This window comes from Arvicanthis niloticus, chromosome 3 (genome assembly GCF_011762505.2).
Source record: "Arvicanthis niloticus isolate mArvNil1 chromosome 3, mArvNil1.pat.X, whole genome shotgun sequence".
Classification (NCBI taxonomy): Eukaryota; Metazoa; Chordata; class Mammalia; order Rodentia; family Muridae; genus Arvicanthis; species Arvicanthis niloticus.
The window spans coordinates 64,536,121-64,550,093 of record NC_047660.1 but is presented as its reverse complement, the minus strand read 5'-3'; the positions used below and the strand labels follow the sequence as shown (position 1 = coordinate 64,550,093).

At 48.5% G+C, this 13,973-nt stretch overlaps 2 protein-coding genes across 2 annotated transcripts in view; one reads left to right on the top strand and one right to left on the bottom strand.

The window, feature by feature from the left end:
• LOC117704998 (uncharacterized protein C14orf119 homolog) overlaps nt 1-451 on the top strand; it is a 33,916-nt gene extending 33,465 nt beyond the window's left edge. The window contains exon 6 of the transcript XR_004606408.2: nt 270-451. The gene's annotated coding sequence lies outside the window, so the exon portion shown is untranslated. The remainder of the gene's footprint in view (nt 1-269) is intronic.
• The window catches only part of Slc7a8 (solute carrier family 7 member 8), a 57,250-nt gene continuing 43,728 nt past the window's right edge, over nt 452-13,973 (bottom strand). The window contains exons 6-11 of the mRNA XM_034498424.2: nt 13,345-13,468; nt 11,439-11,542; nt 7,336-7,432; nt 4,877-5,026; nt 2,931-3,108; nt 452-2,443 (exon numbers count right to left, since the gene is read on the bottom strand). Of these exons, the coding sequence (XP_034354315.1) occupies nt 2,286-2,443; nt 2,931-3,108; nt 4,877-5,026; nt 7,336-7,432; nt 11,439-11,542; nt 13,345-13,468 (811 nt within the window). The 3' untranslated portion in view covers nt 452-2,285. The remainder of the gene's footprint in view (nt 2,444-2,930; nt 3,109-4,876; nt 5,027-7,335; nt 7,433-11,438; nt 11,543-13,344; nt 13,469-13,973) is intronic.

Here is a 13,973-nt window from a genome sequence, read left to right as displayed (position 1 = left end):
CACACAGAGTGACCTCAACTCCTTTTTTCTTTCAGTCCTACTCATCTTTATCTTCTTCTCAGCAATTATCCTGTCTGCCGATTCTGTTTAGCTGGGTGGAACAGGCTCCTTGGACCCTCGGGGGCTCTCTCCACCACACAACGCTTTTCCTGCCAGGTGTTGGGATTATCACCCTCATCTTTGCCTCCCTGGACTCAGCTTGGTGCTGATCCCTGGCCCACGCCTCACCGTTGGAGAGTGATGAGTTTTACTTCCTACTCTGTTTGCAGGATTTCTGGATGACACAGAGAAGGAACTCAGCAACCTTTCAGGGTTGACAGAAGGGACAAGCGGCAGTCATTAGAAGGTACAGGCTCCGTACCCTAGGCCAGCTGGAAGGTGACGATCAAGGCTTTCAGGAATGCAGTCCTGGAAGGATTCTGGACTAAATAAAAATACCCATGGACTCCGATTCAGACTGATTATGGTTATTAACTCCATCATTTCATTTCAATTTAAAGTTTTATTACATGAAAAGAAAATACTCCATAAAACAAACCAATAAAACCATTTAAAACTGAAACAAACTTAGTGACAGATTATTAAGGTTCTAGCTCTGCCCCAAACCACCGTACATTAAAAAATCCAAAAGAAATAGAAATACCAGCTTCAAAAATAGTTATCCAAAAAGTAAGGCATCCACTTAAAAAAAGAGAGAGACAATAATTCAAGGAGGGGGCAGGTACAGGCTGAAGGAATGAGAGGAAAGGGGTAACGGGGTGGTCCCTGGCCCCCCAGAGGCCCCACAGCCTGCCTGGACTGTATTCTGAAGGGCCATAATTCAGCCCAAACCCAGCCTCTCACCAGTTAGGGGTAGGGTGAGCTAGGTGGGAAGTTGGGAGACCTGCTGGCAGGGGCCAGGAAAAGGCCCCTGGGCATTCCAGTTTGGGTAGATGGAACTGGGGCTAGGTTTCTGCCTTATGATCAAAGGATCCTGCCCTAAGCACAGCAGGTGTGGAGGCTGCCAGGAGAAGGCAAACACTGTCACCTTTCTGTAGAGCACAGGTCAGCAGCTCTCCTGGAAGGGGCTTTTCTGGGGTCTCCAAAGTGAGTGCCATTCTGTCCCCTTGTCCCAGGTAGGATGGCAGAATGGTGGTGGGATTGTTTGAGTTGGGGGAGGGGAGAGGAACTGGAACCCAGCCTTCAGAAAACATTCTCCCCACTCCACCAACAACATGGTCTCCCCAGGGTGAGAGATGAGCACCTCTGGGAAGGGAGAAAGCACCCTTCCTTCCAGGGAAGGATTTAACATCAGGTCTGTCCTGAAGGTTAGAAACAGGGAGCATTTTAGGCCCAGTTCTTGGATGGGAGATAACTTAAGGCTAAGGTTTGACTCTAATTTCAGGCCTGAAGGACTTGGGGATCCTTCATACAAAGGTGCAGGGGAGGAAAGGGATGAGCGAGGCAGGCACAGCTGTGGGTGGGAAGAGGGTTGCTACTCTTTCACACAGGGCACAGGGAGGAGCTGAGTCACTTTGCCCTTAAGAGAGAGATGTCTATTAGACTGAATATAAGAAGTCTTTCTGGCTTCAAGGAGCTTTGGCACCACAAGGGGACACAACATGTAGGGGAAAGGCTGGCTTAGAGCTGGGGGTAGGGCAGTCCTCCTTCTTGGTCCTTAGCTCAGTGGGGAGGAGGCATCCTGAAATGGGACTTTCTGGGTAGTGGATGGAGGCTGGGCAGTGGAGTTGTGGTAGTACAGAGTGGAGAAGGCAGAGAGAAGTGAACCCTCTGCCTTTTGGTTCCCTGCTAAATGAAGCCACATCTGGGTCTCTCCAGCTGACTGTTAATGGTGACAATCTGAGTTGTCTTCCCTAGCTAACTTGCTGGGGCTGCTACCTTTTCTCCAATGGAAGCTTCACCTGGGCTCAGGGTTAGGGAGAAGAAATAGTAGTGAACCCAGGTTTCTTAGAGGCACCTAAGGGGCCCAGGAAGAAGGGCCCTGTAGGGTACCGATGGCACCTCTACTCTCCTCTAAACCTTAGGGTGTGTGCAGGCCCCGGTGCACTGACCTTGACTGTGGGCCTCGGTGCTGGAAGCAGGTTCTTTGGGTACAAAGGTCAGGGTCTTTGTTTAGAATGTCTCACTGTGGACACCCAGGTCTGGCCCCTGCCTTACAGAAGAGTGTGTGTGTGTGTGTGTGTGTGTGTGTGTGTGTGTGTGTGTGTGTGTGTTGGGAGGACCTAGGCAGGGATACAGGGCAGAAAGGATGAAGAAAGGAGTAGCCAGTTAAAGGCTGGCAGTCTTCAGGACTGCTCCTCCGAGTCTGGGTCCTTGACAGGAGTAGGCTGGAAGATGGGCTTCTGCTGTTCCTCTATGTCATCAACTGTTTCCTCAGTCCCCGAGTCCCCCTCCTGGGGATACACGACCACACACATCTTCTGACTCACTAGGGTTAGGGACTCTGTGGAAGGGAACAATACAGATGCTGGGTCAGTGATAGTGTGCTGCCAGCCCCACCAATTGAAACCTACTCTGGTCCACTCTTCTGGCTCAGCTTTTACCTCAGATTAGCAAGTGACTTTTGGAGACCAGCTTGTCCGTATCCTGCATTACCTGATGGCTGCCTCTTGTTCACCCAGACTCTAGCCTTGCACTTTCTCTGTGCCCACTGACTGCCTGCCCCCATTTCCAGGGTCTGTACTGGTCTCCAGCTAACCTATAGTGGTTCCTGATGGCTAGCTGGTAGGTTGCCTGAGGTCTGTGTAGAGAGGCCAGCTGGTCTTCTCTCCCTAGAGGTCTTTGGAAGACATCTGTCATTCCTGGCCTTGAATCCTGAGCCCTGTGGACTCAAGTAAGGGGGAACCTTGGCTTCCTGAGTCTGGTTTGGCTCCCCAGTCAGACTGCTACATGTACCTTCCCAAGAGGACTTCTTTCTGGTCACTACTTACCAATGAAGTCATTGAAACACTTGGGTTTGTGTTGCCAGTAGACTCCCAGGAAGTAGACAGGAACTCCTGTCAGCATGATGGCCAGGCCAATGCCACACACTACAGGCTCTGACCACAGGCTGAAGATCAGCAGGAAGGCCCAGAACAGCAAGTAGATGATGGGAAACAGCAGGCTGACCTGTGGAGCACAGGAGCACTGTGACTTATGTGGCTCTTAGCGTCCATCAGGAAGAGGGTTCCCTCTTCTTCATCCTCATCCTTGAGGGAAATGGCTGAGCTGCATCCAGCTCTGTGTCTGCCACTTCAGGCCCCTATAGGTGCTGCATCAGCAGATGTTGGTGAAATTGGGCAGTGGGAAAGGGAAGTAAGGATCTTTATTGCTCATGCCCTTCCCAGGTGAGGTCAGATAAGACCTCAGGACTCACGTAAGTGCCTATGGCAGCAGAGAAGGCCAGGGGCTGGGTATCTGGTTAGGATTTACAGCACACTTGCAGGGGTCCTCGGGGGGGGGGGGGAGGAGAGGAAGGAAGGAAATGACCTGGATCTGATTGGATCTCTGTCTTCACACCCACGCCCGGGCCAGGCCTCATCTGAATATACCATGGAGATTCTCAGCCCCCACACTAGGATCAGCCTCAATTTATTTCTCTCAAGCAACTGGAGAAGGGAAAACTGCTTGGTCTCAGGAGACCAGGAAAGCCAAAAGGGTATAAGGCAGGCTAGGGTCTGGGCTGCATTTTGCTCAGAAGGAAACATCAGCTACACAGGCTTGGCTTCTTGCTGACTGAATGTGTTGGGTACCTTAGATGCTTCCTGATGTAGTGGCAGCTGCTTCAGCTGCCTACCTCCCTTCCTACCTCAGAAGGAGCTGAGTTTATCTAGCCCCCCTTCCCTCTAGGAGGTATTTTAGGAGTGGGAGAAAGTGACAGTGATAATGTCAGGGGGAACTGAGAGATCGGAGACATATATATCCTGTTCTGAGCAATCGAAGAACCAACAATATCAGTTTTTCATTTGTTCATTGAACCTGTGTTTAGACTTGGGACTTTGAAAAGCAAGGACTGTAGGAATAGGCTGGAAGGCTTCAAGAAGGATGTTGAGGTTTGGTCTGTTGCTATAATTCTAAATATTCACTGGCCCCCAACGTCTGGTTGCCCCCATGGATGAGGAAGTCTTCACACACATCAAGTGATACTATGTGTATCACCTTCCTCGGTAATTTAAAACTATTGGTTGAATAAAGATGCCTAGAGCCTATAGCTAAGCAGAAGAGAGGTAGGCATGGTTTTGGTTCCTGGGCCTAAGGCAAGACCATGAGGGAGAAGAGAGAGAAGAAGGCGGAAAGAGGAGAAGATGCCTTGCAGTAGGTGAGTCATGAAAACATTGTCATGAGGGCTGGGCAATTGGAGTTAAGAGAGGCCCAGATGAAACATGACAAGTTATAACGGGGTTATTTATAGGAAAGCAGATACTAACAGCTTAGAGGGTAGATACCTGCCCAGCTCTAGTGCATTAAATGCTTATCATAAATATAAAAGTTAGGTGTCTTTTATCTGAGAATTGAATGATTAATCCCTGATTGAGATTAAATATTTACGACTACATATTGGTGCCTAACACGGGGCTCAAACCCACCACCCTGATAATAAGAGTCTCATGCTCTACCCACTGAGGAGGTACTTGATACCCATCTGGCCAGTGGCTAGAATTCCTACGAGCAGACAGGAGACTCACTTTTGGATAGAGGCATAGTATAGTGAACCCGTAGATGTTGGAGGAACAGGGCAGGTAAGAGAATCCTGAAAGCCACCTATAGTGTACAATTTAGGAGTAAAGAAAGGAAATAATTGTCCCTGCACACATGGCCAAGAGCCATGGTGGTTCAATCTGCACCACAGCTAGATGTGATAGAGAAAAGGAAGGGTCTCCAAGGCAGATCCTCTTACCTTGATGGGGCGGGGAATGTCAGGCTTCTTCCAGCGAAGAACTATCTGCCCTGCAACTGTGACCCCGTAGAAGAGGTAGTTGATGAAGCCCACATAGTTGATGAGTGTGTACATGTCACTGGTGACCAGCATCAGCAGGGTGGAGAGGCACTGTCGAGGTGAAGGAGAAGGAAAGCATTGGGAGACTGGAGGACATGTTCACAGGTTAGGGGCTATTCTTTCCCTCCAGGCCAGGTGTGCTATTTTATAGTGGTCATCTCCAGAGGAGGACTCTCAGCCATCTTTAGCAGACCAGGATGGGTTATACCTTTACTGCCAGGAACTTCTTTCTGACTTTTTGGAGACAAGGTCTCTCTATGTAGCTCTGGCTGTCCTGGAACCTGCTATATAAACCAGGCCTCAAATTCACAGAGATCCAGCTGCCTCTGCTTCCCGGGTACAGGGATTAAAGGCCTGTTTTACCACATCTGGTTAGAACTGCTTTCTTATTATGGGGATAAAATGTGGGTATATATGTAACCACTCTTCCGGTGTGGAAGTAATTGTTCAGAGTGGATACCTGGGTTGGCCATGCTGGTACTAGCTGGTTCTGGGCGTCTCTCATCTCGCCATATTTCACTTTCGATTATGGCTCAAGCTAATTTATTTCTTTTTATCCTTTTGGCCCCTTAGGGAGATTGTTAACTGATAAGAAAAACTTCATTCTTCTCTTCATCATTTTCTCTTGGCTGAGTGATCTACTTTATTTTTCCCTTTAAAAAATGATTAAACACTAACATAGGCAGGCTGGGTTTTTTTTTTTTTTTTTTCATTCTACAAATACAAACTCATTTAAACCTGTAACATCACTATGAGGTTTTTCTCAATGGAAGCCACTTTCCAACTTCAAAATCGTCTCTGTGGCTCGCTCGGGATGAACTACACCCTTCCACTCTGATAGTCTGTGGAAGTCAGTGAATGCAAAGCTTAGTTCTCCCATGAGATCTGATGGCGACCAGGTCAGATTCTCCCTGTATTTGCCTTGCAGCGGTAGTATCGCAACTCTGAGCTGAGAAAAGCCAGGTGACTCATGGAAAATACTATCTCCTTCTATTGCTTCTGCAACTACCCAATCAAGATGACCTTCATGCTGCACCTGAACACTCTGGAATTCTCCCAGTGAGCTCTGTCACCTTGACTTCTGATTGCCTCTCTTGGGGAATCAAAGTAATTTTTGTTGTCATCATTATTGTTTTGTGATAGGGTCGCTCTACTTAGCCCAGGCTGGCCTGGGACTTACTAAGTAGCTGGCTTCAAACTCCGAGATCTGCCTGTCTCTGTCTCCTGAGTGCTGGGATGAAAAGTGAGTACCACCATTTCTGATTCAACATAATTTTTAGTGTTTTATTCAAGATTCAGAAAGAAAATAAAATTAATTCAAAAAAATTAATGAGGACAAGTCTTTGCTCCTTCTTTTAACTCTCTAAGTCAGTGATTCTCAACCTTCCCAATGCCACAACCTTTTAATATAGTTCCTCATGTTGTGGTGATCCCCAACCATAAAATTATTTTGTTGTAGGTTGTGGAGATGGCTCAGCAGTTAAGACTGCTCTTCCAGAGGACCTGAGTTCAATTCCCAGCACCTACATGGCAGCTAACAACTGTCTGTAACTCTGGTTCCAGCGGCCCTAACATCCTCACACTGGCATACACGCAGGTAAAACATCAAATGCAGGAAATAAAAATGAGTAAATTATTAAAAATAATAATTTGTTGCCACTTCACAACTGTAATTTGCTACTGTTATGAATAGTAATGTAAGCATCTGCTATTCAGGACATCTGTTATGCCACTTCTTTGGGGGTCACGACCCACAGGTTGAGAACCATTATTCTAAAAGCTTCTGCTCTTTTTAAAAACCCCAGTCCTTCCGTGTTCAAAACTGCCTTTTCTCCACCTTCAGTTTATGACTTTTCCCCTGTCTGTGTTTCTTATCAGGTGTACCCTGAACTAGAATTATTTTGATGGCATTTTCCAAGAGGCTGACAGAGTACCCTGGGCAGGAAGGTGGTGGGGTTGGGGTAAGAGAGTGAGCTGTGCAGTGACAGGCAGAGGCGCAGGACTGTGCCCGTGGTAGCAGGTGCCAGTAAAGCCAGGGGCAGAGCTTGATTTGAGGAGGCTTTAGCATTCCAAGTCTTTTCAGTCTGAGCCAACAGGATAGGAGGAGAAGAATGAGTCAGCCTGAGCGTCGTAGGTGTTTGAGACTCAGGATCTTTCCTAATTATATCCCTCGACATTCATAAAGCCAGTGGCCACATGTGCTAACTTAGCTAGGGCCTGATGAAATGCAGAACTAGATGGGAAAGGTACAGATATGTGTGTGCAGGTAGTGTGACTCCCAACAGAGACTAGGCACAAAGCGAAGGAAGGATCTGCGCAAGGCTGGCAGCAGTGGGGGGCGGGGCGGAGGGGTCTCTTACTGTGAAGAGCAGGGCTGGGATTGGGGTGCAGCGCTTCACGTGGATCATGGCCAACACGCTGGGAAGGTGGCCTTCTCTGGCTCCAGCAAAGAACAGCCTGGCAGGGAGAAAAGGCGGTCAGCCTGGGATAGCCTGTGAACCACTAAGCCGAGCGTCCCTCACCGTGCCCTCCTTTGGCCCACACAGCAGCCCCCCCTCCCCCCCCACCGGTTAGGAACCTGCCTTTGTGTGTACGCTTTCTAGCCCTACATTCACAAATGCAGGCACAGGCAAACCAGAGGCAGCCAATGGATAGATAGGTGCACAGATCGGGGGCTCGTGGAGACTGCCAGTATGCTGTAGCTGGCTCAGGGCACTGTCGTGTCACTCTGAATAATCGCCCCCCACCCCATGTCCACAAAGCTACAGGAACAGTTTCTCTGCCTTTATTTTTTTGTTTTTGGTTCTTTGAGACACATTCTCCTGCAGCCCATGTGGCCCTGAACTTCTCTGTGGCCAAGATGGACCTTGAATTCCTCTTGCCTCTACTTCCTTAACTGGAGTTTTGTCCACCCCACTGCCTGGCTGCGTTTCTCCTTTACAAAGAAACTTCTTGTCCTTAAGGGTTATTGATTCCCTGGCACACAGCTCTGAGCCACCTGTGCAATGCTGTAACAGCATTCTTATCATATCTGGAGACTAGCTGCTTCTGGGAGAATGGAGAGAGGCCATGGGCTGGAAAAACACAGGTGGGAACCTTTGAGGGACACTGAGAAGTTCTGGGTGGTAGCTTCTTGGGTGTCCATAACTGTCACAACTTCTTAATCACACTTGAAACTTGTGCATTTTACTGTATATACACTGCACCTAAAATTTATACCCGTAGGAATACTTATTCTATCTCCAAGAAGCCTTCTTAAGAAAACAAAAACCGTAATAGAGAGGTGCTGAAGGGCACATACACACACAGAAAGGCTCTGGCAGGAGTGGAGCTGCAAGTGGTCTGGATGCTTAAAATGATGACATTGGTTAAAGAAATTAGGATATATCTACAAGATGGAAAATGCTGAAGTAAAAAAAATCATGGTTTTTAAACTTTTTATTTCATGTGTATGGGTATTTGTCTGAATGTATGTCTGTGCACCATGTGTGAGCAGTGTTTGTGAAGGCCAGAAGAGTCAGATCGTTACAGATGGCTGAGCTGAGCCGCCGTGTGGGTGCTGGGAGTTGAATCTGGGCCATCTCTCCAGCCCTCAAAATCATGTTTCTGAAGAAAATGATTATGTGAGAACATGCTCACAATACAACATCAAACAAAAATGCAGACTATAAACTAAGCTGGATCCTAAGCTGGGCATGGTGGCACACGCCTGAGAACCCAGGACTCAGCCTGAGGGAGGGGATTTCCCGTGTAAGGCCAGCCTTATATGAGACCCCGGCTCACAAATGGGGAGAGGGCAGGAGGCCTGGCTCAGTGGTTCAGAGTACTTGCTGCTCTTGCAGTTCAATTCCCAGCACCCACATGGTGGCTCATAACTATTTGCAATTCCAGTTGAAGGGGGACCTGATACCCTCTTCCCACTCTGTGGGTGCCAAGCACACACATGATTCATAGATATACATGGAGGTAAATTCATACACATTAAAAAGTGATTTTTAAAAGTCTAAAATAAATGGTGGTAGTATACACCCTTAGGAGAGAAGGAGATATTGAGGAAGACAGTGAGAGACCCAGACTCACAGAAAGAGCAACATTGAAAGCAGTCCCTTTCTCTCTATGCCTCTTTCAAGCAAAACAAAACAAAATCCAAAAAAATCCATCACCAACAAAAACAATTCTGTAACTGCCACCAGTTATTACATATTAGTGTTAGTAATCTGTTTTCTTTAAAAAGTTTAACTTCACTGTGTATTTACATATGTGTGTGTGTGTGTGTGTGTGTGTGTGTGCACGCGAGCTATCTGAGGCACACTTGTGGAGGCCAAAAGACAACTTTGAGCTAGTTCCCTTCTGCCACTGTGTGAGTTGGGTTCCTGGGGTCAAACGCACATCACCTTTACCTGCTCAGCCACCTAATGGATGAGAGGAAAGTGACAGCGTGACAGTGCACAGGCTTTTGCTATCTGTAGCCCAGGCTGGTCTGGAAGTCTCAGCCTCCTCGGTCTAGTCTTCTGAGGACTGAGATGGGAGGTGTATGCTCTCACTCCTGGCCTAAGAGAACACGCTTTGTAAATACGGGAATGTGGTAACGGCAGCAGCTCAGAAGTGTGGGAGGTGGCTGTGACTCCAAGTACCCATAAGCAGTGTCACCACGAGCTACTCAGGCCAACCTCCCTAGTTTCATGCAGACACATGCAGCCCCTTTCTTCTTCATGCCAAGGTCCTTTCCAGCCAGCACAGCCTCATGCACTAGAGCCGGGGGTGGGTGGGGGGGTGGGTTGTGAGTTTCTTCATGCACATAGTCAGGCTCTCATGCATAGCCTCCACATACACCCAGGACCAAGTATAGCTGTCCAGGTCGAACAGCCCCATGTCACAAGAAACAATCCCAACTAGGGGACAATGGACAATATGATGGTGCTAAGTAACACACACACACACACACACACACACACACACACACGCACACGTACGCACGCACACACGCACGCACGCACACGCGCACACACACACACACACACACACACACACACACACGCACGCACGCACCCAGCCTGTTCAGCAAGGACCATCTGATTCAAATTTGGGGACAAAAAATAATGAGAGAAAGGAAGAATGGAAGAGAGCAGTTGGTGAGTTGAGGTGGCTTGGGAGGGGAGGCCATACCCCTGGCATCTTCTGCATGCACACATGACTATGCTGCATGCATGCAGACCACTGTGTGGCCTGCCTGAGGGACAAACCCCAAACTAAAGCGACTGTAGCCAGCCACTCTCCTCCAACAGATCTCAGGGACTCTCATGGGTCAGGGCTCTTCCACTGCTCGCCCTCTGCTAGGGACTCCAGGTGGCCACGGCTCCTGTGTAACACGCACACGAAGTTGCTACGGGTGAGTGTGTGTTCTCCTCTGTCACAGGTGACACCCACACTCCCTCTTGACTGCTCTAGATCCTGGGAAGATGCCAGTCTCTGTCATCTCACTGGAATTTCTCTGTGATGTGTCCGGTGGCATGGGAAAACAGTTGAGCCCAGACTCATCCTTTGAATAGGACTGGGCTTCTAGGGCACAGAAACCCTATGGGCCACACAAATGGTAACCCTTCCACACCCATACATCTAGAAGTCCATTCTAGAGATGGCAGGAAGGGACATAAAGGGGCCTGATCTCTGGGTAGATGGGACAAGGCTCCAGGGCCAACTCAAGCTTCTGGCTTCCCAAGGAATTCGAGTTGTGACTACTGGCTCTTGCACTGACAAAAGCTCCCATTCTATTCCTCCCTCCTCAAGCCTGTGGCCTCCCACAGTAGCGCTCTCTCTCTCTCTCTCTCTCTCTCTCTCTCTCTCTCTCTCTCTCTCTCTCTCTGGTTTTTCAAGACAGGGTTTCTCTGTGTAGCCCTGGCTATCCTGGAACTCACTCTGTAGACCAGGCTGGCCTCGAACTCAGAAATCCACCTGCCTCTGCCTCCCAAGTGCTGGGATTAAAGGCCTGCGCCATCACTGCCTGGCCTTAGCTGATTCTTGAGTAGGGAGTAGTCCTGCCTTCTCAGGACACTTAGAGGGATCTCTCCCAGGTAGAGTCTGGCTCCAGACATTCATGAGAGGCCAGGGCTAGAGGTTTCAGGCACAAGAATCCTTGGTTTCTTTCAAAGTAGGGTCTCTCTCTCTGGCTGGTAGTAGCCCATGTCCACACAAGGGGGAGAGGGGACGTTAGGAATGTAGCCAAGATACCATCCTACTGCCAACCATAGCTCTGTTTCTTCCAAAGCAAGGTGGGCTTCCTTGCATGCCCGGTATCCTAGGTCACCCCAAAAGCAGCAAGAGTCCCTTTAGCACCCACACTGACATGCATATGCCCACAAAGCTACCACTCAGGAAGTTGCACAGAACCCTGCTGACAGACAAGTCCATCAGATACACACAGAGCAATGTGGACAGAAAAGTGGCCCAGAAGGCAAGCACTCACCGGGAGGAGGTGAAGAGGGAGCCATTGACTCCACCAAATGTGGACAGGGCAACAGAAATGGGCATGATCCAGGCCATGACCCCGAGGAGCTTCTCTCCAAAAGTCTGGGAGAGAAAACAAGAAACGAGTGGAGACAAAGAGGTAAAAGCCCCATTCCAGTCTGTTCTTCACTTTCTGGGTCCTGTCTCCCATCTACCCTGCTGACTCTCTCTGGCTAATCTTGAGAGCCTGGGCCTAGAATACTATGCCACAGGGACAGCTACACATCGAACACACATGCTGTGCGTTAACTAGCTGAGGGGGCAGTGTATGGTGGTGATAACAGTAATGAGCTAACAGTTACCCTTGCTTATGAATGAAGAAACTGAGGCACTTAGTGACCTATAGCTTACCTCAGACTGTACACTAGGGGAAATGAAGGGGTCAGGAGCGGAAGCCAGGTGCTGTAAGTTCACCCTGTGCACACTACAGATGTCTCTACACAGGGAGATTCACAGACTTGTAGTCAGATTCAGATACTACTCCCTCCTTCAACAAGGCTTATCAACAAGGCTTACTTATTTATTTTTTTCAGTGCTGGGATCAAGCCCTGGGTCTTACTTGCCTGAGGCACATGCTCTGCCACTGAGTTATTGTCTCAGTTCTGGGTTTGTTATTGTCAGGCTTTAGTTTCCCATGTATAAAATAGAAATGAACCCTAGTCAGACTTTCTAAATTCACAGAAGCAGATTACGATGGTAGGGAAATAAGGACCAGCTATTTATTTTCCTTTTTCTTTTGGCACAGGTCTTCTCTGTGTAGCCCTGGCTATCCTGGAACTCACTCTGTAGATCAGGCTGGCCTCCAACTCAGAGATCTGCATCTGCCTGCCTCTGTCTCCTGAGTGCTGGGATGAAAGGCGTGCGCCACCACAGCCCGGCACAACTGGCTATTTCTCTAGCTGAGAAAGAGTGGCTGTGAATTCATGGATGAGACTTCACATGCATATATATGTGTATATATAGTTTAGGGACAAGCCCTTTCTAGAGTCTCTGAGTCGTGCTTACAGCACGAGCCTGGGGAGGTGATGTGTAGAACAGATGTTCTGCTGTGCCTAGAGACTGCTGGCTGCAGGAGGAGGTGGCCACAGGACATGGCAGGGCATATTTATTTTCAAAGATGAGACATGTCATGATGATGTTTGGTCTGAAGCGAGGTGAAGGTACAGTATGGCTCCCGGGCCTCCCTCAGGTAGCAGGTGTTCTGCGATCTCCTTGTCCAAAGGGCATGAATCACTCTGATTTCTAAACTATTTACTGGTGTATCTCTGTGTGTGTGTATCTATGTGTATTCATATGCATGTGTAGGTGTGTCTATGTGTGTGCGTGTGCATGTACATGTGTCTGTGGTGTCTATGTGTGCATATGTATGTGTGGATGGAACACAGGGCTTTGCACTTTATTACAGAATCACATCCTTGGCCCTTCCATACCCAACTTTCCCTGATGAGAGCAATCAGTTTGCCTGAGTTTGCACGATTCCCAGAGAAAGAAAAGAAGAACAGAGAGAATTAGTGTGTCTCAAACAGCACATGTTTCCATGTGGATGAGTCTGTCTTATATAATTTGCAAGCTTACATAAGACAGTGAAACTATCTTGTCCTATAAAACACTAGATATTTCAATACCAAAGGCCATATAGACTCTGTGGCAACTCTCAGGCAGCCATGGTAGCTGGTTTGGAACTAACCCAGCCATTAGTTTGCTCCTGGGCACTTGGAAGATACCCTGCAGAGGACACATGTAGATTTCAGCCTGAGGAGGTGGGATGACTTCCCATCCCATGAGGCCTTGGATCAGGGAAAAGCAAGTGGGCTAAACAGATCCACATCAGCATTTTGGGTCAGGGACCCTGAGCGATTTCTTACCACAGCGACTGCATTTGAGGCCAGCAGCTCCTGGGGGGACATTGCGGTGACATATGCAACATTAGCAAAGACGTACACAAATGTGACCAGAGGGATGGAGATGAAGATGGCTCTAGGAAGGTTCCTGTAGAGGGAGAGAAGGTCAGAGAGAAGCCTGTACCAGGGATGTTCTGCAGGGGAACTTCAGGAGCCTAGACTTGCAGTTTCTGAACTGTTCCTCTATTTGGGAAGTAGGTTTTGACTCAGGTGGGGCAGGATACTTTAGAGGAAATGGAACAGTTTAGGCCTGGAAATATGTTTCACCTGATTATCATCTCCTGACTCAGATCTGGACCATGCAGCCTTTCTGCTGTTTTAAGATATAAGGCTGGGCTTGGCCCCAAACAGATAAAATGCCGAGACTTCCCAGGACAGCTCCTTCGATACAGTCACACCGTCCTGCACAGCTCTTGATTGTTTACTTGCCCTGGGACAGTCATAGGATCCTTCCCCTTCTCTTAACAAGGTGGATGGTAAATGGTTCAAATTCCTGGGATATCAACTGTTGCTTCACGGTAGACCAGGACATGTCCTGAATAGGGGCAAGAAGTGACCCCTTTTCCAGAGGTGGGTATCGTGTGGTCTAAGGG